The sequence below is a fragment of the Furipterus horrens genome, unplaced genomic scaffold (genome assembly GCF_987537825.1).
Source record: "Furipterus horrens unplaced genomic scaffold, mFurHor1.1.pri manual_scaffold_11, whole genome shotgun sequence".
Taxonomy (NCBI): Eukaryota; Metazoa; Chordata; class Mammalia; order Chiroptera; family Furipteridae; genus Furipterus; species Furipterus horrens.
Window position 1 is genome coordinate 19,118,413 of NW_028327181.1, and position 25,216 is coordinate 19,143,628.

Consider the following 25,216-nt stretch of genomic DNA (forward strand, 5'->3'; position numbering starts at 1 on the left):
TCGCAGGCCTTCAGAAAAGTCATTTTGACAATTACTAGTGTTTTGAAGCACAAGTAATGTTAAGCTGCTTTATATATTTCCTGTGCTGTCAGAAGTTTAAAACAAAAGCAAGATCTCCCTGCCCTCACAAATTTGCAAACTACAGTTCCAGCAACATTTTCAATCTTGATGTCAAGTGTAATGGAAATTTTCATATTTCAAAATTCACTTAATTGTGCAATTGAGGAACTTCCATCTAAACTTCAATTGAATGTAATTAATTTGCAATGTAACAAGTTAAAAGGCTTCCTTCCGGACTATGTACTTGGGTCCAGATCAATAAAGCAGAAATAGAGACGCATGAGTGGCATTTCCCAGACTGCTAGGTCCTTTGTTATTTAAAAAAAATTTTTTTTAATTGATTTATTTTAGAGACAGAAGAAGGGAGAAAGAAACTGGTTTGTTTCTTGAAGGTGCCAACTGGGGATAGAGACCATCAAACTTGGTATATCCAGGTGATGCTTCGATCCACTGCGCTACTGGCAAGTGCATGGACATGCTTTCTTGTCTGTCCAGTACTGCCAATAGCATGGCACCAGTAGCTGGAGGTTTTTCTCGACAGTCATTTGTTCAGCAAATACTTGAGCATCAACTCATTGTGCTAGGTAGGCCCAGAGGTGAATAAGACAGACAAGATCCCCACTTTCTTAAAATGTACATGTTAGTTGGGGGGTAGGGAACAGAAAGGCTAGAAGGGCACGCCCGGAGCCAGGTAAACAAGGGGGGAATGAAAGACTAACTCGGAGAAGCAGGCTGAACCCCGAGCAGGGAAGGCCTTGAGGCCACGCCCAAGAGGCGTCTGTATTTTATTTGCATTACTCCAAGCTGTGCTTCCTAGACCACTTAAACCTGTCAATCCAACCTTCTTACCCTCGACTGTGCCTGTTGGGTCACTTGGCCACTCCGGGTCCCTCAGCCTACCAGGACACCTCGGGTCAGGGTCACCTAGTCTTTATCTGGCTGTCGCTTCAACCCCCGTGGTCATCTTCTTCCTGAGCCACCTCAGCCCACCCGGGACTGTCCCCTTGGCTGTCCAGTTCATCTCAGTGCCACGCCTCCCTGGCCGGAGATTCTGCCTGCATGTTATGCTTTGTTCCCAGAGCAGGTATTCGAAATGCCGCTCCCTCTGACTCCAGCTGTTTCCCTGCCAGCGCGAGGAAACCCAGGAACCACAGCGCCCCCGGCGGTGTACCAAGGTCCAAGAAGAGAGTGCCTGTAGCCGCCGAATCCTCCGCCTCCACCCGGAACGCGGGAGCGGGAACGAGCGGCGCACGCCCGAACCGTCACGACCGCGCTCCGGATTGGCTGAGCCGCGCGACGTCAGGGGAGGGCCCCGGCGGCATCTGGGAGCCGGAGCCCGCGCGTGCGCACACAGAGCGCGCTGAGCGGAGGGGGAGGTGGCCGGCTGCTTCTCTTGCGTCCGCCATTTTGTTGCTGTGGCTCTAGGGAACCGGCTAGGCAAAACCGCCCTGGAGGCGCGACGCTCCTTGGAGTTTGGTGCTTGGCGTAGCAGCTGGGGTCGGTGCAGAGCCGTAGGAGCGCGGAGCCGGCGCGTTTCAGGCCAGGAGTGACTGGAGGGAGGCACTCCCGATACGGGGGTTAGCCCGAGAACCCCGGGGCGGCCTCCGCTGCGACTCGGCTTCTCCCGCCCCGACCTCGGGCTCTGTCCTGCAATCCCCGAGCCGGCTCCTTCCGAGAGGCGGCCCCGGAGCAGGCAGGCTAAGGCGGAGGATGCTGTGGGCCCGGAGCCGAGAGGAACGTGCTGGCTCAGCCTTCTAAGCACGCCTTGAGGTGTGCCGAGAGGCCCTTCTTCGGTCGCAAAGCCGTCTGCCGGGCATAGGTGTCCAGAGCAGCCGACGCCCCGACTCGCCCCAGAGCCTCGGCCCTACACCATGTCCTCCGCCAGGTTCGACTCCGCAGACCGCTCCACTTGGTACATGGGGCCGGTGTCTCGCCAGGAGGCGCAGACCCGGCTCCAGGGCCAGCGCCACGGGATGTTTTTAGTCCGCGACTCCTCCACCTGCCCTGGGGACTATGTGCTGTCGGTGTCCGAGAACTCGCGGGTCTCCCACTACATAATCAACTCGCTGCCCAACCGCCGTTTTAAGATTGGGGACCAGGAGTTTGACCACTTGCCGGCCCTGCTGGAGTTCTACAAGATTCACTATCTGGACACCACCACCCTAATCGAACCCGCGCCCAGGTACGCGAGCGCCCACGCTCCCGGCCGTGCTACCCACCCGACCCTAGAGGGTCGACAGTGGCCGAGTTGGTGCATGGAGTCGATCCAAGAGTGTGTGTGTGGGTACGAGTGATTGAACTCATTTCCTCCTCGTCTGAACCAAATTATTTTCCAGAAAGCATTCCGAATGCAAGGCTAGTGTCAGGATCTGGGTCACGGTGGATGAGGGGATGCGTCTTAAACATATTAGCGGCGGTTGCAAAGTGAAAAAGTAAAATTACCTTTTTTTGTTTTTTGTCACGTTCCCTATTTGGTTATAACACTAAAGCAGGATTTTGTTGTTTGGGGTTTTTTTTAAATTTTTTTGGACCACAGACTTCTTTAAGAATCTGAAGATAGTCGTTGGCATCCTCTCCCAAAATGCACATGCACACACGTTTACACATCATCAAGGTTATTAAACTTCCTGCAGATCTCTGAACTCCAGGTTAAGAACTTCTGTCCATCAGCCTTTGGAACAGTCGACAAGTGAAAATGCTTTCACATTTAGAAACAAAAACCTGTAATTGTATATTGATACCTTGGTGCCGAGTTTGAAATAGCCAGACACTTATTGTATCATACATTAAATACAAAAATTTTAGAAGAGGGTACATTAGCTTTAATGAGGACTTTTTGAATTTTTACTTTATACTTTTTCCCCAAGCTGGATCGTTAATAGGCTAGATATCCATTTGGTTATATTCCAAGGAAGAATAAGGCTAGAATGTTTACTTACTAAGGGAAATTTTCGAATGCCACTTTTTTTCTATCCTAGTTGAATTTTAGATGTACTTTTTAAGTCTAATGATATAGTATCTGTTTTATAGTTAAGAACCATAAAGTGACACTGAGCATCAAGCATCCCTTTTCCAAGTAAAATGCATTCTTCTATTTATTTGCTTTTGTTCGATTTACTCGGTGTTTTATCAGAGGTTTCTTCTATTCAAATTATGCCAAATTTAAACTGAAGAATTTGCCTAGAAATTTAAAACCGAAGGTATTTTATTTGTTCCTGCCCAATTTGTTTCTTACACATCTATTTTAAAAGGACAGGGTGTTAATATTGATTTTTTGGGAAAGGGGTGAAATGTTTCTCATTTTATAGATTTGCTGACAAGATATTACTGTGAGCTTTAAACATTAAAAGCTATAATTAATTAAGGAGTACTCACTGGATGCCTAGCCTAAGTGTTGCGACTGTGGAATAGAGACAGAGGAGAAACAAAGCCATGACAGTATAATGGCTGTAAGATTAACTACTGAACTAAATGGACTTTAAAAACTGAGAGAAAGTGATTATAAATCAAATACTGTATAACAAAGACCTAGCCACTAAGAATCTGCCAGCTCTCTGAAGATGCTAGTAATTGGATTCAACTTTGAGTGCAATATAATTCCAGTGTAAGGGATTGTAAAGAATCATAGAATCCACTCTAATGAGATTTTGTAATATGTTTTAGAAAATGACTTCCTTAACTTGGGAAAGTGAGTCATATTATTAATTTCAGGCATTTTTAAGCCAAGCTATGTGCAAGGCATTATGCTTATGTTGAGATGACAGGTACTGTAAGACAGCTGTTACAAAAAGTGTGAGTAAATAAATGGCTTGAGCCCTGGCTGGTGCGGCTCTGTGGATTGAGTGCTGGCCTGGGAACCAAAGGGTTCCCAGTTCGTTCCTAGTAAGGGGACAGGCCTGGGTTGCAGACCAGGTCCCCAGTTTGGGGCACGGGCTAGGTAACCAACTGATATATCTCTCGCACGTGGATATTTCTCTCCCTCTCTTTTTCCCTTCCCTTCTCCTCTCTGAAGTTAAATAAGCAAAAAATAAGTAAATAAATGGCTTGATCTCTTTTATGGGGAGAAAAAGGAATATGCTGCAGTGGTTTCCTGCTGCCCATAAAAAATAACTCCATGTCTTCCATACACCACATCTCACCAAATACCAAATCTATCTTTGATGTTTGTCCTTGCGTCCTTCCTCTCAACTCTAGTGCAACCCCATTACTCTGCTTACTCATTCCCTGGAAACCTTTGCTCAGGCTGTTGGCTCTTCATTGACTGCCTAACTCCACCCACTCCTCACCTATTGAAAGCCTACCTGTTGTTCCAGGCTTCTCACAAATAATAGGGCTTTCCCTGACCCTCCCCCTCACATTCTGCTTTGTTTCTCCTCCTCTACACCCTGCTATTTCAGACACCCTTCAATGCTGGGTGTATTAGACCCTGAATGGATTTACTTTGTTGTACTGAGTCTTTGGATTGCCTCTCCCAAGCTTGAAATTTACAGATTTTATGTCTTTAGCCCTTATAGAAAACAAGAGGCTAGTAAAACCTTGGCCTGATGCAAAAATCTGTGTAATGCTTCTTCACACCCTAAAACAGGATAAATTAAGTGGTTTTAGCTTTTTAGGCATTAAAACTGAGAGCTCTTTTTAAAGGCAGGATTACATGACCCATGGTCAATAATTTATTTTTTGTTTACTGCTTAGCAGGAAGTTATAACTGTATGAATAGGTGCTTGTTTTGTTCTAGTCTGGTTTTTTTAATTGGAATATTCCTTTTTTTTTTTTTTTGAGGGGGGGGGGAGGAGAGAGAAAGACAAACATTGATCTGTTGCCTTCTGTACACGCCCCTACTGGGGCTCAAACCTGTAACCCTTTGGTGTACAGGGTGACACTCCAATCAACTGAGCCATTCGGCCAGGGCAAGAATATTCGTTAACTTTTAAATTTTCTGTTTTCTGTGTTTTTTTTTTAAGAGGGTGGGGAAGGGTGGGAGGAAGAGGGAGAGAACATCAATCAGTTGCCTCTCATACATGCCCCAACCTAGGATTGAACCTGCATCCCAGACATGTGCTCTGACTTGGAATCGAACCAGCAACCTTTCACTTTGTTGGATTATGCCCAACCAACTGAGCCACACTGGTTAGGGCTAATTTTATATTTTCATTCAAATATTTACAGGAGAATTTTATCCCAGTGATAGGTACTGGGAAAGATGGTGACATACATACTTTCTCCATTATGGAGTGCACTTGGTGCCATGGGAGGAGTTTGAACCTGGGGCTGTTACTGTAATCCAGGTGCAAAATAATGGTGACTAATGGCATATGTCACAGGTCAGATAGAAATATAGTCAGCTGTGGCTTGGTGGAAATCCCTCTTTTGGAGATAAGATTGATGCTGATGGGATGGAGGGGAGTGATAGAAAGGAAGAAACAGATGACTTGGTATATGTGGTACTTTGTCCTCTAGGTTTATCTTATTACTGTAATTATTTTTTGTATTTGTCAATGGTAAACTTACCACCACCACCCCCCCAAAGGTAGCATGTCAGATGGCCTCTTTTTTTTTTTTAAAGACTATGTTTATTAAAGCTGGGGACAGTGAAACAAGGAAGAGCTTAGGATAGAAGAAGTAACAGTAAAAGAGCCTAGGCAGAGCTGCGTTGACTCACTGGAAAGTCAAAGAAAAGGGGCCTAGGAAACAGGTTCAAGGGGTTAGCCGAGGACGAGCTGCCACTGCCCATTGCTTCCCTGGTTGCAAGTCTCATGGGGATCCTTAGACTTTAGTAGATGCATGCTTGCGAGGGAAGAAAGGCATGAGTTGCCCTGGCTGGTATGCCTCAGTGGATTGCATGCCAGCCTGTGAACCCAAAGGTCTCTGGTTCAATTCCCAGTTAAGGCACATGCCTGGGTTGCAGGCCAGGTCCCTGGTTGGGAGGTGTGCGAGAGACAACTAGTCGATGTATCTCTCACACATCGATGTTTCTCTCTCTCTTTCTCCCTTCCTTTCTTTCTCTCTAAAAAGAAATAAATAAAATCTTTTTTTTTTTCTATTTAAAAAAAAACAGCGTATGTCTTTTTTCCTAGAGCTACCTGGCTTTTGTTGCTTTTGAATAACCCTAAAGGATTCTCTTTCTGCACATGGGTGTAATTTTTCTATTACAAATCATTTGATAAAGATCCTATGGTGGTTTTCACCTCCATTTTATTGGAGTGTAAACATTTTTAACATTCTGTTTATTGCTTTCGTCAATAGTCAGGTAAGCACTAGTGTTTTTTTATTTAATAGAGGCTATTTCCAGTTTAACAATAGAATGTTTCAGAAGGTTTCTGAGTGGTTTCTGGAGATATGAACTGCATTTTCCCATGGTTTAGAAACTTGAAAGTGTGTTTTCTGTAATGTGCTTTTGCAGTTCTAGCTTATGTATGAAGGCTTGGAGAAAATTCATGAGAAGTAAACATTTAAAAACTGAGGCAAGTTAACCCTCAGAAAAAATCTTGTTTTTACTCAATAGATGTTGCACATCATATGTACCTAGTGATGTGGAACTGACATTAAATCAACAGTCCCTGTCATGCTCTTGAGGAGCTTACTGGTTACTGAGGTATTTTAAAGTCTATTTCCATGCTATCTAATATGGTAAAGTAGCTGTGGGAGAACTGGAAGAGGATGCTCAGCTTAAACTGAGCGCCCAGAGGGGGACCCTGAAACCTGTGAAGCAGAAAGGAAACTCTGCATGGACCAGAGGATACTGCGGGCAGCAGGGTTACACCTTCTCCCACATCCCCTGTTCTAAATATTGAAGGGACTTCAAATCTGGACTTTCCTAATTAGAAGTAGGGGAGAAGGATTACCAGTAATTTTGATTAGCGTAGGATTCAGCACTGTGAATAAACCTTTGAGTTTCTTCTTACAGGTAGTTTAAATCATCTAAATTCAACTCAGATGAGATATAAGAACAATGTCATTATACCTGGAATGGAAACTTGCCCAGTTAAGAATTGTGTTCCCATGAAATGTAAAATACTGATAGCCATTTGATTTTTGACATATCTCTTGTTTGAGACTCAAATCCAGAGAATTTTTTTACCTAAGAAAGAATTTTCCTTTTGATCTGAATAGTTGGACTAGATTATTTCTAAGGCTCCTTCAGGCTAAATTATTTCGTTTCTTTCTGATAAGTAAAAGGAGACAGTGCTTATTAGTGGGAGTTCAGATTATCCTAGAGAGTGAGCTAAGATCCTAACCAGTAAGATGGGGACCCAGGCATGTGGCAGCTAGTCTGGAATGATGGCTAAGAGTATGAGTGGAGCAGTGGTGAGGTAAAGAGGCTTGGAAGGCAAACCCAGGATTTCCTTGCCTGTGTAACAATTAAACCAGGTTTAGGAAATTGAAATGACAAAACACTTGTGTTTTCAGAAGAAAAAGTATAGAAATTAGAATGGGAAATGCTTCCCTATGTCTTTGGCATTTTAATTTTATTAGCAGGAATTTAAGTACATATAGGCCTACTCTATACCAAAGCCCAATACTAGATTCAAGACATATAATGGGAATAAACCATGATTCTAGCCTTTGTGCAACCCAGTATATTAAACAAATTAAAATACAATACCATGGGAGCTTAAAAGCAAGTATGATCAACCAAAGGGTTAGGGAAGACTTGAAAGAGGAGATGTTCTTTCAAACTTGATTCTTGAAGAATGAGAACAAGTATATGAGGTAGAAGAGGTGGTGGCAGTGCCTGCTGGGAAAGGCACAGAGTTGTAATTATGTGAGTGATGGGCAGCAAGCTAGGAAGGAAGAATGAAGGAGAACCAAAATATGTAAGCCTGTCTTCCACAAAATCTGTCAACTTGAAAGGGTGCTTGCTAGTCTTTAACTTTTATTGCATTTTTTAAAACCCTCACCCGAGGATACATTTATTGATTTTAGAGAAACTTTTATTGGTTTCCCCTACGTGCCCCACCAGGGACCAAACCGCCACCAAACCTAGGTATGTGCCCTGATTGGAAATGGAACCCATGACCTTTTGGTACATAGGACGGTGCTCCACCCAACCGAGACACACCAGCCAGGACTTTTTGTGCGTTTTGAGAAGCTCAAACTAAGATCAAATGCTTTGGGAATATAAAATGGAAACTGATGGTCTTATGGGGAGTTCCGTGTACAAGGTGAGGGAAGAAGTTTGCCTTCAGAAGTGGATGATGGAAAGATATCTTTAATTGAGAAAATAGAAGAGAAAGGGTCAGGGGAGAGAATGATTCTTTTAAACTGGGAAGCCAGGTGCTGTTTAGCGATATGATGCATTTGTTATTAAGAAGAGAGTTGCAGGCTAAATTTATGGATTTGGTAGTCTGAGCTTAGATGGAACCCCCAGAATGAGCATAATGGGAATGAGCAGATGAAGAGAAGCTGTGGAAGGAGGTGAAGAGACATAGAAGCGGAACCATTAGTGGTGGTGTGAATGTCCAGAGATGGAAGGGAGAGGTCCCAATTTCGCTGATTGACAAAGAAGGATTAAGTTATTTGAAGCAGTTTTACTAGAGAGGTACTTAGCCAGTCTTCCAGGTATTGATTCTTTTACTACCGATTTTATCTTTCAACTCTTTATTGTGAAATACTTCATACATACAAGAGAGTGTATATATGCATGTATATAATAAGAAAAATCTTCAGTATTTATGTATCCCTTCCCTTTTCTTTTCTTCTAAAATATTTTTATTTATTTTTAGAGAGAGGGAAAGAGAGGGAGAGAAACATCCATCAGTTGCTTCTTGAGCGCCCCCGACTAGGGATCTGGCCCACAACCCAGGCATGTGCCCTGGTGGGTAATAGAACTGGTGACCTTTCAGTTCATAGGCTGGTGCTCAATCCACTGAGCCACACCAGCCAGGGCCTGTACCCCCTTTTAAAAACCAGAACATTATTAGTACCTTTGAAACTCTTTCTCACCAGAAGTTGATCATATTGCTTCTTCAGCATGGATAAGGAGATTTTTAAACATAGAAGGTATTAACATTCAGGTTTAAAGAAAACGTTTTAGCTGTGGTTTATACATGAAACTGGGAATGCTTTAACCAGTGATTTTTAACTGGTGTGCCATAGAATTTTAAAAACATGTAGTACCTGATTATTTAGTCAGGGACACTGACCTCTTTTTCTCTTTGATTGTCAGGTTTGTTTGTTTGTTTGTTTAATTTATTAATATAAGAGAAAGAGAGGAAGAAGAGGGGAGCGAGATCAATTTATTGTTCTACTTTATGCATTCATTGGTTGATTCTTGTATGTGCCCTGACCAGGGATCAAACCGCAACCTTGATATATCAGGATGATGCTACCTGGCCGGGGCTCTTTGATTGTCAAATATAAAAAATGAAAACAACTAACACAATAATAGCTGTCCATTGTGAAATGAATCAAAATTTTCTGTCAGACTGGCAAAAAATACATTTTGGGGTATGCCATAGAATTTTAGTAATGAGTTTATGTATGCCATGAGATAAAAAAGTTGAAAATCACTGCTTTTAACCAAAAGAGATGGAAGGTCCCTTGTCATCAGATAAGAAAAGCCAGTTACCAATTATTCCTCCAGGGCCTTGCTACTCCAAGTGTGCCATGAACTATAGGCACAAGGGAGGAAAAGCTTGGGTTTAGTATGTTTGAATGGGCTTGGAAAACTCTTTGTATGTAAACTTTAAAGAGGAGTTGATGGGTGCTACTTATAGTCTTGATCAAGGAACAAACTGGGAACTGATTGAGAAATGTTTAATTATTCTGATTTTATGCTTCATATTTCTTTGGGCAGTGGTGCCTAAAGGGCAAGTGTATTTGACTTGGCATCATCATCAGTTTCATCTACAATGGATCTAAAGTGTAATTTGCAGGAGATTTTGATGAATAAATGAGTTTGAGACTAGGGTGGGAGACTTCAATGTTAGGGATGTGGTTGGGAGATTGATTTGGTGTCAAATTGAAGGATATCTGCACATGTATTGAAACAGGAAATGAGCGCCAACGTCTCTATAGCAATACAGTAGTAAAGTATAAGCTGCTGTCTGTCTTTATCAAATTTATACACATACCAAGGAAGTGTTGAAAGTTGAAAGGCACTTTCTCTCTCCTTTAATCCAGTAATCTAGACCAGGAATCAGCAAACTTTCAGTGAAGGGCCATATAATTTCTGTCACAGCTACTCAGCTATGCCTTTATAGCGCAAAAGCAGTCATAGATAACATGTAAATGAATGGGCTTGACTTATGTTCTAATAAATTTTATTTATAAAACCATGCAGTAGGAATAATGGTCTGCATACCATAGTTTACAGACCTGTAGGCTAGACTCCAGATAGTTTTTATATAGTGTACTAGAGCTAAGAATGGCTATTAAACTTTTAAAGATTTGATTTATTTATATATATTATAAAGAATATACAACAAAGGCCATAGGTAAACCACAAAGCTTCAAATGTATACCCACCCTTTACAGAAGTTTGCTGACCTCTGGAGGTGGGAACCAGCAGTATGCCCTGTGAGCTATGGGAAGGCTAAGGAAGGGAGCTTTTGAACCTTTGGGTCTCGAGTCTTTTTCTGAAGCAGAACCAAAATATGTAAGCCTATCTTACACAAAATCCATCAGCTTCAAAGAGTACTAGTCTTCAGCTTTTTGTGCATTATCTCCTCGCCTGTTCTGACCATTAGCAGAATTCACTCCTTCCTTTGAGTGCTCTTTGACCCTGTCATGACACATTCATTACACTTTGATCTCATTTGTCTTCTAGTCTCTTCCTTTATTAAATTGGCTGTCTTCTGAGAGCAAGAACTTGGTTTTAATTCATTGTTTGTCTCCCAGATTCTTAGTACATAGTAAGGCCAGTGACTATTTCGGTAAATGGGTTTCATTAAGGTTAATTTCCACTGAAGCTGTAATAGTGTCCTCACAATCTGTGTTGTAGGATGAACTTTTAATTTTTAACTATACAAACGATAAAATACATTTGGATGGGTGGGGTCTGAGATGCAACTGATTATGCTCTTAGAAAAGTATCTAAGGTTTATGTAGTACTACTCAAACTTTCTACAAAATCTTTGTGGCCCTTGAAATAGAAAGAGAGGTATAGTTTAAAGGAGGTGGGGTGGGGAGGAACTATTGTTTGGGACATATTATGACAATTTTTTTATTTTTTGTTTGGAATTGAATGTATTGGGGTGACATTGGTTAAAAAAGTATATTGGTTTCAAGTACACAATTCTACAATACATGATCTGTATATTGTATTGTGTGTTTACATGACATTAATTCTTATATACCTGAAAGGTGCAGGGTTAATTCATGAGGCTGACTTAGCTTAGAGGTTATGAGTGATGACTCTAGAACTAAGCACCTGAGTGCAAATCTAACCACTGCTTTGCTTTCATCATCTGTAAAATGCGGTTAACTACCTACTTCACCAGATTGGTTTGAGGATTAAACAAATATTTTTAAGATTTATTTATTTATTTTTTGAAGGGAGGGAGAAAGAGGAGGAGAGAAACATCAACATCAACCAGTCGCCTCTCTCACGCCCCCAAACGGGGACCTGGCTGGTAATTCAAGGCTTGTTGCCCCGACTAGGAATTGAACTGGTGACCTTTTGGTTTGCAATCCGGTGGCTAATGCACTGAGCCACACCAGCTAGGGCCAATTCTTTTTTTAAGCCCTCACCCCAGGTTTTTTTGTTTTGTTTTGTTTTTTAATGAGAGATGGGGGAAGATAAAACATTGATCTGAGAGTGAAACATCAAACTTGGTTGCCTCTCACATGCTTCCCAACCAGGGATCAAACCTGCAACATGTTTTTGGTATAAGGGACCAAAAACTGAGCCACCTGGCCAGGGCAGGATTAAATCAGACTGCAGATAATGCCTGGCATGGGACAAGTTTTGTCCTGACCCGTACCTCACCAGGTAGATAAATTGTAGCCTACCAGGTTCTATCCTGATCAGAGCACATACACAAAGCAACCGATGAATGCATAAATAAATGGAACATCAAAATTGGTGTTTTTCTCCCCTTCTTTCTGTCCCCCTTCCTCACCATTTCCTCTCTAAAAATCAATTTTATAAAGATAAAAATATTGTCCTGACCAGTGTGGCTCAGTTGGTTGGGCATCATCTCACAAGATTACCAGTTTGATTACCAGTCAGGCCACAGGCCTGGTTTGTGGGTTTGATCCCCTGATGGGGCATATATGAGAGGCAACCAATTGATATTTCTCTCCCCCTCGCTCTCTCCTCCTTCCCCCTTTCTAAAAATAAAGAAATAAAATCTTTCTTTTTTTTAAAAAGATTTAAGTTTTGCCAAATTATGAGTGCCTTTTGGAAAGTAGTGTGGCAAGTATGTACCAAGAGTCATGAAAAGATTACCAGAAAATCCAGTATAGGGGAAATATGGTCAAAAGAATTTGTGATATGGATAATTAAAACAGGAAGAAAGAAAAACTAAATATCCAGAAAAACAGGGATGCTTCATTGCAGCAGACTACCAGAATGAATTGTTACCCTGTTGTGCAAGTCATCAGGAAGAAGACCCGCAATGAGGGAAATGCTGGGGTATGATATTAGGCCAAAAAAAAAAAAAAAAAAAAAAAGCCTGCCACAGGCATGCAGGACTTTTTTTAAAAAGGTTATAAACTGGGCTTGTGGGAGGGGAGAAGAAAGGAAGGAAAATTATAGCTACATTAGGGCATGAACTATGGGACTTTTTTTATCTTTCATTTTCCTTTTTTTCTTTTTTTTTCCAAATGTAATGTGGACACTTTTTAGAAAGCAAGCTTTTTTAAAAATTAAAATGTTTCAACATAGAGCATGTTGTTATGACATAACTTCTTAGCTCATTGGAGGAGGAATGAAGAAAGAAAATGGCCATGAGCTAATTGGAAACCACAGTTAAGTGGGAGTATCCTAGTATACTCCCTCAGGGCTGTTCTAGAACCTGGCTCTGGTGAATAGTCTTGCAGGCAAAGTCATGTCCTAAAGATGGGCAGACTCTTTGTATGAAGCCCAGGGTTTGTTACTCTGGTGTAGACTGTGCTTCAGAGCTTCAGAAAAGTTATTGATGCGGGGAGGGGTAGTGGTAAAATAGCTTCTTCAAAACGTGGTGTGTTTGCAACTTTTCAGAACATGTCTTAGGTTCTGAAAGAAGGTAAGAGAGAGACCTCTTTCTTTTGCAGAAGAGGCGTTATAAATGGGATGTTGGCTGGAGAGCAGGGGACTGTGCTTGTGTAATTGTCTCTGGGAGTGTAATTACGCGTTGTGCAAATCAAATATACATTGAATCTGTAAGCACAGCAAAGAGGTGTTGTGTCTGTGGACTAATGCTTAGATGAGAGCTCTTGTCCTGTGAATTTTACAGTGAAAACTTCACATGCTTTCATTTGGATGTTCAAATGATGGTACCTATACAAGATGGAGTGTGAGGTGTTTTTTTTTAAGTTGGAAAGCATATAAACCCTTTTCTGGTTCTTATATTTCGAGGGACACAGAGACAGAGATCTTTGTCATCTTCTCTGTTGGGTGTCCAGGAAAGTGTGCAGGATGCATGTCATAAGATTAGGACCATGAGGAAGAGTGTGTGACAGGGTTTTAAGGGAGATAGCAACTGAACTTACTTGGAGATTTTAAAAGTAAATTCAGACCAGGTGTCTCTGTGCGTAAACAAAAGTTCCTTTAAAACAGTTATGGGATGTGTATGTGTGTGTGTGTACTTGGCATGTGATTTAAAAAGGCATATTCAGGATATTAACTTCTATGATACAAGTAATAGTAAAACAGTATGACAGAACCTTTGTAACTACGTACTGAGAATAGAGAGAGGAAGATAATATATTACAGAGAATATTTATAAGTTTGACAAACACTAGTATAGAGTGTAAGATCTTTCTCTTAAAGTAATTTTCTTCCTCTTTTAAGGTATCAAGGTCCACCAATGGGATCTGTATCAGCACCCAACCTGCCTACAGCAGAAGAAAATCTGGAATATGTACGGACTCTCTATGATTTTCTTGGGAATGATGCTGAAGACCTGCCCTTTAAAAAAGGTGAGCTCCTGACGATAATAGATAAGCCTGAAGAACAATGGTGGAGTGCCCGGAACAAGGACGGCCGGGTTGGAATGATTCCTGTCCCTTATGTTGAAAAGCTTGTGAGATCCTCACCACATGGCAAGCATGGAAATAGGAATTCCAACAGTTATGGGATCCCAGAACCTGCTCATGCATATGCTCAACCTCAGACCACAACTCCTCTACCTGCAGTTTCCAGTCCACCTGGGGCAGCGATCAACCCTTTGCCATCCACACAGAATGGACCTGTCTTTGCAAAAGCAATCCAGAAAAGAGTACCCTGTGCTTATGACAAGACTGCCTTGGCATTAGAGGTAAAATCTATGAAGGGTGTTTTGGGGGGTTCTTTTAGTTTTTCTCTTTAGTTTTAACTTTGTTTCTGCAAAGTTATATTCACGGGAATAAGAGAACTGGGCAGTTTTGGAAGATCTGTGATTGTTCCACATGATTCTTTTGTCTTTCTGATCCCTTTGTTCATCCAAGTTCCAATAAGGAAAGATGGTGGTTAAGAAAGACCCATGACCTAGAAATGACAACAGTAGATAAACACACACATAGCCACTTGTACATTTCCATATTTCTAACATTGTGGTCAGTTGAGTTGAGGAGAAATATGAATAAATGTCTTCGAATGCCTCCAGCCAGGCAGGGGAATAATTTTTAAATGTCTTAGAGTTTACTTATGAGAGATTTTGTAAATTACAATAGCATGAAATAGAATTTGAACTTTTAAAAAATATTTATTTTATATAGAGAGAGGACATCGACTTGTTGTTCCACTTATTTATGAATTCATTGGTTGATTCCTCTGTGTGCCCTTACGGGGGACCAGACGACTCGCAACCAACCATGGCATATCAAGACAATGGTGTAACTGAGCTACCTGGCCTGGGCCTAGAACCTGAACATTTTAATCGCCAAGTCAGTTCTTCTAACTAAAAAGAGTCTTGAGAAGCTTGGCATATTACTGTAGCTTGCAGAAATACAAAAAAATTCTTAAGATGTATGTTGATGAGTCTGTTGGGTGGGGTGGTAAAGCTGCAGTACCACAGTTTCTACCAGAAGGTAGAGAAGTTCAGTGAGACATCTGATTAAGTCCACTGTGACCATGTATGAGCACAAACCCCATGGCAGTCCTGGGGAGAGAAAGGACAGGAGAATCTGACAAATAAAGTAGATTTTAAAAACTCATATTTTTAGAGCAGCCTCATATATTTTTTAGTGAATTATAAAACACAGTGAGGTGGGCCCTAAATATTATTGTATCAGAACATGGGATTTGGTACCACAAATCTCAGCTCGTTCATTTATTGATAACTGAAAATGCTTTGTGAACCACAAACTGCAATGAGTATCCTGATTACAGTTGAATACTTTTTCTTAATAGTATCAAATTGCATATGTGTTAGAGAAACCAATTTAAGTTAGTGATTGTTCTCTGTCTTTACCTCAAGATCAAAGCAGGGCAGGGTCCATGGCAGAAAGATGAAGTAAATGGAGCCTGTTGCTTCAAAAAAATCACAATTTAACCTGCAAAACATTCTGCCCACAGATAAAAGTTAGCTGTAATTTGTTTGTATTTTTTCATTGGTTATCCTTGGTATTCTCTGAACTAGGAGTCATATCTTAGTGAACTACCCCTGAAGGTTTGTTTTACAGTCCATGATTACTTCTCCCTTTCATGTTGTCTGTAAGGAAAAAGTGAGGCTTGTGGCAGGGACCAGGGTCCGGATAGGACGCAGGTGCTTTTATACTTCCTAGTGGAAGACCAAGGGGGGCGGGGGGGGGGACAGAGGAAGCTGCCTGCACAAATGGAGTTTTGACTAAGTAGGCCTTCTGGTTTTCTCTTCCCTACATAGACCCGCCCACTCCTTACTCCTCAACATCCTAAAATAACTTGGTGTGTTCTGGACTCTTTAATACCTTTTAGTTTTGCATAGTGGTTTCTGCCTTCTGAGGCATTTTCACATCTGTCACTTCATCATAGGTGTAGGGAGCTAGCATTCAGAGTTGGTATAACTCGCATGTATTGGGTAGCTGAGTTTTGGCACATCGGGGTGAGAACTTTGGAGGTTGAAACTCCCAGTCAGAATTCTAAGACCCTAAAGGAAGTCGGGAATTTGTTTCATACTGAGTTAGTGGTTAAAACCTCGCTCCATTTGGGACTCCTGCCTGTTGACCTCTGGCTCTAAGATGTGCATTTTAGAAACCCATATCTCTGGTACATTCTTAGAGAGTGCACAGGGGGTTGTAGAGAGAAAGATCAGGTACTATAGAGGGAATCACTTAGGCTTGGTGAGTAGATACATAGGTAGGTAGGTGCCTTAGACCAGAATGAAGAGAATGCCTTTCTGGTTAATGGTGTATATTTTAATATAATCCATATACTCGGCCATTACATAGCTCTCCTAGTCTCTCAGATCAAGGTCTCCATACCTGAGCCACCTCATGACACTAACCCGGCCATGTAAGCCTTGTCAGTGTCTTAGGTGCTTCATGGAGGGAGTGTAAGCAGGGCCCAAGTAATATACCTTTGCCAAATTCTACTTAATGGTATTTTTCATATGAGATTTTCGGCTGTAGCATAACTGAATATTTCTGTGAATTGTGTTATCTTCTGAAACTTAGTGATACCTATCTGATCTTGTTAAAAACAACTCGCTTGGGACTGTTGCAATTAGGTTACCAGAAAGAAAAGTATTAAAATTAAAATGAGAAAGGTGAGACAAATAGGACAAAATGTACCAGTAATTGAAGCTTCATATTTCCCTTGATAGTATTACAAAGAGTGGTGATAGTTTAGGTGAACTTTATTTCTCAAATTATTTCACAAGTGTTTTGTGTTTTTGATTTTTTTTGTTTTGTGTTTTTCAAAAAAATTGATTTTTAAAAGAATTTTCCTGCAAGTAAAGAGAGATTCTTAAAACAGGCCTAAGTTTAGCCATTTCCCCTCTTGTTCACCTCTTTTTAAGACGTGAACTGAGCCCTGGCTTGTGTGGCTCAGTGGATTGAGCACCGGCCTGTGAACCAAAGGGTCACTGGTTTGATTCCCCGTCAGGGCACATGCTTGGGTTGCTGGCTGGGTTCCCAGTTGGGGGTGTGCAAGAGGCAGCCACACATTGATGTTTCTCTCCCTCTCTTTCTCCTCCCCCCCCTCTAAAAATAATAAATAATTTTTTTTTTTTAAAGAAGAAGAAGTGAACTCATCCTTGGGATTCAGTTTGAAAGGGGACAGTTGCTATCCGTGTAAGGCGCGTCATGGTGGGTGACCCTATTCCTTGAAAACAGCTCTCCCATGCCCTTGATATGATAGGCCTGGAAGGGCTCCTGGGAAACAGGTCATAACCTACAAGAACATTCTCAGATTGAGGGAAGCAATGTAGCCTTTTCCAAAAGTAGATCATTGACCAGAAGATAATGTGTGGAGCAAGGCTGCTATTGTCATAAAATATTTGTAGAGTTCCATTCTGTGACACAGTGGAAAAGCAAGATGGTTAGGAAAGATCATAGAACCTCATTGAAGTCCTGGCTTTTCCTGGCATGCTCTTGGACAGGTAACTTAAATTCTTTGAGTTTAGAAAGCACTCTGGCTCTGTCTGCCCTGACCAGTATGACTCAGTTGGTTGGGTGTCATCCTGCAAAGCAACAGTTGCCATTTTGATTCCTGGTCAGTGTGCATACAAGAGGCAACCAGTCAATGTTTCTCTCTCCTTTCTCCTCTACTTAAAATTAAATAAATACACTTTCAGCCAAATGGAGGCATAGACAGGCATGCTGTGTCTCCCTCTACAACTAGAAGGAATACAACTACTTCAAAACTAGAAACAACGAGAAGTTCCAGAAAATCAAACTGCATGGGAGTCCAGCAAACAAAGATATATAGAAGAAATACTCATCCAGACAGGTAGGAGGGGCAGAGCTGGGGCAGAGAGGATGTGGTATGGTGGCGGCAGCAGCGGCAGTAGCGGCGGGCTGGCAGAAAGCACAGTCACATGTTTTAAAAAGTCAGGAGGGACACCAGGGGAGCATTCCCAGCTCCTCACTGGACCTAGCAGCTCACGGTCCCAGCGCTGGGGAAAATCAAGCCTCATTGCTTCTGACTGTGCAGACCAGTGGGGGTTGGGGCAGAGGCAGAAACTGCTGGTCTCAGCAGTTTGCTTGTTTAAAGGGCCCCCACTGTCCTAGAATGTCCGCAGCCCCACCCACTCTGGGAACGACGGCCAGGGCAGCAGCTGGAGGGGCACCAGTCTGGTGCGGACGTGGAAGAGGTGCATGGAAAAGGGGTGAGTGCTGGTCAGGCGGCATTGTTCTCTCTCAGACCCCGGAGGCTCTGCCCCTTACAACATAACAGGTGTGACAGCTCTACCTAAGACACAGAGGCAAACAAACACAGGAGCCTGTCAGAATGAGAAGACAGAGAAGTATGGCCCAAAACGGGGAAACAGATCAAGGTTCCAGTGGGAGAACTAAGCGACAAGGAGATAGCCAACCTAACAGATGAGGAGATAGCCAACCTGACACGCAGAATTCAAAACACTGGTGATAAAGATGCTCACAGGCTTGACAGATATGCTTGAATGTGGCAAACACATCAGAGAAGAAATGAAGGCTATGCTAAGTGAAACGAAGAAAAATCCACACAAAACCAACGGTGAAGGGAAGGAAACTGGGGTTCAAATAAATTATTTGGAACATAAGGAAGAAAAAAATAGTCAACCAGTGCAGAATGAGGAAGCAAGAATTGACAAAAATGAGGAAAACTTCCCAAATTTTGCGAAGGAGATGGACATACAGGTCCGGGAAGCACGGAGGGTCCTGGGCAAGCTGGATCCAGAGGGGAGCACACCAGGACGCATCATGACAGATGCCAAAGGTGAAAAATAAAGAGAGAGTCCTAGGGGCAGCAAGAGAGAGGCAGAGAGTTGCCTACATGGGGGTGCCTATAGGACTATCAGCTGATTTCTCAGAGGACACTTTGCAGGCAGGAAGGGACTGGCAAGCAGTATTCAATGTGATGAAAAGCAACCTACAACCAAGATTATTCTATCCAGCAAAGCTATCATTTGGAATGGAAGGGCAGACAAAGTGCTTCCCAGAGGAGGCAAAGCTGAAGAAGTTCATCATCACCAAGCCATTATTATATGAAATGTCAAAGGGACTTACTTAAGAAAAAGAAGATCAAAACTATCAACACTAAAATGACAGCAAACTCACAACTATCAACTGAATCTAAAAAATAAAAACAAAATCCAACTAGCAACCCAGAATAGGAACAGAATCATAGGTATGGGGATCATACGAAGGGTTATCAGCTGGGGGCGGGGGGGGAGGGGAATGGGGAAATGGTGCAGGGACTAAGAAGCATAATTGGTTGGTACAAAATAGACAGGGGGATGTTAAGAATAATATAGGAAAGGATGAAACCAAAGAACCTATATGCATGACCCATGGACATAAACTAAGGGGAACGGGATTGCTGGAGGGAAGGGGGGTACTGGGCAGAGGGGAGCAAAGGGGGAAAAATTGGGACTACTGTAACAACATAAAATATACTTTAAAAGAAAGAAAAAACTATAAATAAATACATTCTTTAAAGTGGGGGGCATCTGTTCATGCAGCCACCTTTGAGGGATGCCTTGTAGAGTCCTACCACCAAGGAGCTTACCACCTAATGAAAGACTAGAGGGAAAAAGGCAGTGTGGTGAGTGCATTGATAACACAGAGTAGAAGGGAGAGTGGAGATGGAAATGGGAATATGGGTGGGTATTAGTCTGGGAAGGCTTCTTAGAGTAGGTGACCCTTGAACTGAGTTATGCTGGGTGATGTGGGAAGGCATTTCTGGCAGAGGGAAGAGCTTGTATAAACAAGGCTTAACACCACTGAGTAGCTGTGCGTTGGTGAGAATGCTGAGTGTATTGGGTAAAAGTGACAAAAGACAAAGCAATGGAAGTGGGCTGTTGCCATATCATCAAAGGGCTAAGCTGAGGAGAATAAATTTTCTTGTGTTGTCTTTATTGCGGTATGAAATAGCTAATTTCTTGCAATAGAGTAGGTTCTGAAATTTGCAGGTGATATACCTTTTTATTTATTTTAAAAATAGAACAAATGCTTGAGTCCCCTTATAATCATTTCATTCTCACACACTTGTATTCTACTATACTTTCCTGACTAGAAAAGAAATTTCTTAACATCTTCAGAATTGTGCTTAACTCTGAGTGTACACACCCCCGAGTGTGAAAATTTGTATCACAGTGTCTAAATGGAGCCATTTAGCCATTTTCTTTGTGGTGTGGGTTAAGAATACAGTTGGTGACATGAGGTAGGGGTCTGTGGAAATCAAAGTCAATGGAACAGATAATGTGGAAAAAGAACCACTTCTCATGCTGAAAGTAAGGCTTAAAGTGATTCAGAATGGAATTGACACAGATCAAGGAGAAAGGCAAGATCATTTAGCCTGACCATCTTCCTGCTGATTTTAGCTTTCTGCAATGTCTAAATTCATTGACCCTGTTGTTTCAACTCAGAAACCTCCAAAAACATCCACTCCTTTAGCACAGATTTGAGTGCTTATTATGTGGCAGGCATTGTTACAGAAGTTGGAGTACAGCAGTGAACAAAACAAAAAGTTTCTGTCCTCGTGGAACTTCTGGGACAGTCTCATGAGGTAGTTTCTCCCATATTGGGTGACTCAGGTTGTAAAGAAATTCCTTTTTTATTAAAAGATTTTATTTACTTATTTTGAAAGAGAGGGGAAGAGAGGAAGTTAAACATCAATGTGTGAGTACCTCTTTCACACCCCCAGCTGGGGACCTGGCTTGCAATCTAGGCATGTGCTCTGACAGGGAATCGAACCAGCAACCTTTTGGTTTGCAGGCTGGTGCTCAATCCACTGAGCCACACCAGCCAGGGCCATCTGTGCACTTCTGAATCATCTTTTTTGAGAGAGAGAGAGCAAGAGAGAAACATCAATTTGTTGTTCCACTTATTTGTGCATTCATTGGTTGTTTCTTGTGTGTGCCCTGACCAGAGATCAAACCTGCAAATTCAGTGTATCTGGCCTACACTCTAACCAACTGAGCTACCCATCCAAGGCCTGAATCTTTTAAGATCCTGATTGTGTTTTCTAGCATGTTGATTCTTCTCCCTCCAGGTTCATGTTAACTGCAGCGTTGATAAAAGCACAACCCAAATCTTTGTACTAAGTCCTCTTCTGCAGCCTCTCCTGATCTATGCCTCATTTAAACAAAGACACTGAGGTTATGGTCTAGCGTGACTTTTTCTTGGTTGAGCCCATACAGCCTTCCAGACACCCCATTTCCCATTCTAATCCATGTGAACCATATTTTGCCTATTGCTTCCAGAATTTTGTCCAGGTTTGATTTCAAGCTCACCTATGTTTTGTAGAATTTGTCATCATCAAAAGCCAAGAGACTTGACCCTTCATAGGTCTGCCAGTGTCCTGTGATGTTCAATGACAAGAGTCCACTATTGAACTCTTATTCCTATTTGCCAGTGTGTTCAATCAATATTTGGATATCTGTCCTTACCAGAGAAGGACATCCTTTTATCTTTGGTGCATGTTCTTTTTATGATGCTCAGAGTTTTTTGTGTGGGCTTACCAGCATTCTCAGAATACATACTCTTTGCTCCCATTGCGGTCACTTGTGATTGTGTTGTTCAAATTTCTTCTTGGATTGTCTTCTCCCCATTTTGAAACCCCTACTCTTCAAATTACATCTGGTCTCAGAATGTTATGAATTGACCTTCCTAAGGCCCATGGTCCCATTTCCTTCGCTGACTGGCCTGGAATTTGATTTCTACTTCAGCCAGTTAGTTTTGCTTCATTGGTTAAAATTAAATTCGTGCTAGCAGTTTATTCATCACTGTTTCTGTGTACTTACTGAGATGAAGTTGTCTGCATAGCTCATCTAGGTTTCAGTAGTACCGACGGTATTTAATAAACCTCTCAAGGATTATCTGAGTTTCTGTGGCTGGGCAACCTGTAGTTTATACCCACGGTGATGTCAGGGATGTACACCTTCATTATTAAGCATCCAGTTCAGCCTGGAGATCTGTCCAGGGTCATAGACTCCTAACATGTAATGGGGCCACTGTCTCACTTTCGATCACAGTCAGCAATGATTCCTCTTCTCACTGAGGCTTGTCAGAGATGCTTATGAGCTTGCATTGAGCTTTGTAACAAGAATCTTGGGTCGGGGCATTTCCTCAGCACCTATAGGCTCCTCCAGCCTTTTGTCATTGATGTTGTTGGTTGTCCTTAACAGCATCTACTTTTGGGAATATTATTTATTCTACTTCTATACCAAAAGCGCTTTTTCCCTTAGTCACAGTACCTTATCAAAAGTTGGAATCTTTAGCCATGACTGGTGTGGCTCAGTTGGTTGACCATTGTCCTCATAAAGCAAAAGGTCGCTGGTTCGATTCCAAGGCAACATATCCATGTTTCTCTCCCTCTCTTTCTAATTTTCCATCTCTCTAAAAAATAAATGAATAAAAAAAAATTTTTTCCCTCCAATGTTGGAATCTGTAGAAAGTCCTTTAGAATTTTGTATTTTTTATAACATTTATTCTCATTGGGTTGTGAATCAGAGATTATTATTTTAATTTGTTTGTTTATTTATTTTTGGAGAGAGGGAGAGAAACGTCACTGTGTGGTTGCCTCTCACTTGTGCTCCCAGCTGGGGTCCTGACATGCAACCTAGTCATGTGTCCTGACTGGCAATTGAACCAGCCACACTTGGCTCGCAGGCCGATGCTCAATCCACTGAGCTACAGCAGCCAGGGCTCAGAGATTATTATTTTAAAGTTTTCCTTCTTCCTTATTATGTAAATTGGATGAAAAAACCATGAAATTAGGCCCTGGTGTGGTTCTAGCAAGGCATGTCCCAGCCTGTTCATTAGTGCTGACCTCAGTTTTTTGTTTGTGGTAATAGCTTTTGAATAAGAACTGTCAAAGAGGGGCTTCACAGAGAGTATTTTAGTTAATCCCCATTCATGGCTGCCCTTCAGGGTAGATGACACCAGTACCATTTTATGCACTTAAAATTTGATGCTTCTGTAATCTGCTGACAGTCTTACAGGTGGTATGTAGAAGAGCTAGGACTGAACCCATGGTCTTTTTTTTAAACAGCTCTATCGTGATTTTTTTTTTAAATTGTGGTGAAATATGTACATATAACTACTGTTTTTAGGTGTACAACTCAGTGTCATTCATTACATTCACAATCTTGTGCAGTCATCATCACTAGTTCCAAAACTTTTTCCTCACACAAAGTAGATATTCAGTATTTGTCCTTTAGATCTGGCTTATTTCAGGTAACAATGTTTTAAATTTTTAAAGTTCATCCATGTAGCATATATTTTCATTCTTATGACCAAGTAATATTCCATTATAGGGCTATACCACATTATGTTTAGCTATTCATTAAGTAATGGACATCAGTTATTTCCACCTTTTGGTTATTGAGAAAGGTGTTGTTGTGAATACTCATGTACTAGTTTTGTTTGAATACCTAATTTCCATTTGTGGGGATGGGGTATATGCCTAACAGTAGAACTACTAGGTGACATGGTAACTATTTAATTTTTTGAGGACAGCCAAACTGTTTTCCACAGTAGCTGCATCATTTTACAACCCCACCAGTAATGCACAAGGGTTACAGTTCTTTAATTCTCCACATACTTACCAACACATTTTTTGTTTTGTTTTGTTTTGTTAATTATAGCCATCCTACAGGTTGTGCAGTGGCACCTTACTGTGATTTTGATTTGCGTTGCCATAATTACTAATGATGTTGAGCATCTTTTCATGTGCTTCTTGGCTATTTTCGTATCTTTGGGGAAATGTTCAAATGTTTTGCCCATTTTTGAAATGGGTTCTTTGTTCTTTTGTTGTTGAGTTTTAGGAGTTCTTTATATATACATATTTTGGATATTAAACTCTTTATCCAAACATATGATTTCTAAATATTTTCCTCATTCCATAGGTTGTCTTTTCACTTTCTTGATAGTGTACTTTGATGCACATTCTTAATTTTGATGAAGTTCAACTTACCTATTTTTTCTTAGCTTTTGATGTGATATTGAAGAATCCATTGTCAAATCCAGGAACATGAAAATTACCCTTATGTTTTCTTCTAAGAGTTTCATGGTTTTAGAAAACTTGACTTGGACTGTTGACTTGAGCCATCAGGAGTTCCTTGGTGAAATGATGGGAACAATAGCAGAGAAGAGTGATTAGGAGTTGGCTGATTGAGCTGAGGTGACATAGATGATGGAAGGTAAGGTGGCTCAGGACAGGATGGCTGGGCTGTTAGAACCAGTTCATGAGAGGCTGGGGAGAACCAAAGGTGGGCACATAAGCAGGAGATTAGAACACATTCCTAGTCCCTAGGCGAGAGCTCAACCAAGAAATGAGGAAAAGCTGTCCAGGTTTTCAGGAAGGTGAGACTGTTCTCTTCAGCTAAGGCAGACTAAGATTTCAAACTTTCTGCAAAACATGTGCTCTCTGAGCATCTACAGTGTAGTTGAAGATAGCAAAGAAATAGAGATTAAAAAACTATTTCAGAGTATTTTTTGTAGGACATCAAGTGAGTGGGACAAACAAAAACTTCAGTCACAGGGAGAAGTCATGATTCTGACATCTGTGGGATACCACCTGTGGAGCCGAGCCAGCTGTAACTTTGTTTCTTTTTAGTCTCTGCTCTTTCTTGCTGTAGCTTTTTTGTTTTTACAATCTTGTTGGAGTCAGATCTGGGATCTGCCTCCGAGTACCTGCTTGCCTGCCAGCAGACTGGCCAGATGCCCTCTGGTAATCATCCCTTACTACAGCAGAATCCACCCAGTGTCTGCCTGACCCGCAACACACAAACACACACAAAATCCTCTTTTCAGGTATACACACCTACACATGCTCTTATCCTTGCCTTTTTTGTATGTTTATTTTAATACATTAATTATACTGTATTTTCTGTGAGTGTAATTATTAACAATGAATAGAAGTAATTAGTATTGATGTCAGTAGTTTTTTATCCATGAGTTTATTTCT

At 41.5% G+C, this 25,216-nt stretch overlaps 1 protein-coding gene across 1 annotated transcript in view; it reads left to right on the plus strand.

Annotated features, from left to right (window-relative positions):
- Window positions 1-1,424: 1,424 nt before the first annotated feature.
- CRKL (CRK like proto-oncogene, adaptor protein) overlaps window positions 1,425-25,216 on the plus strand; it is a 31,626-nt gene continuing 7,834 nt past the window's right edge. The window contains exons 1-2 of the mRNA XM_090292032.1: window positions 1,425-2,242; window positions 13,997-14,462. Coding sequence (XP_090148158.1) covers window positions 1,932-2,242; window positions 13,997-14,462 — 777 coding nt within the window. The 5' untranslated portion in view covers window positions 1,425-1,931. The remainder of the gene's footprint in view (window positions 2,243-13,996; window positions 14,463-25,216) is intronic.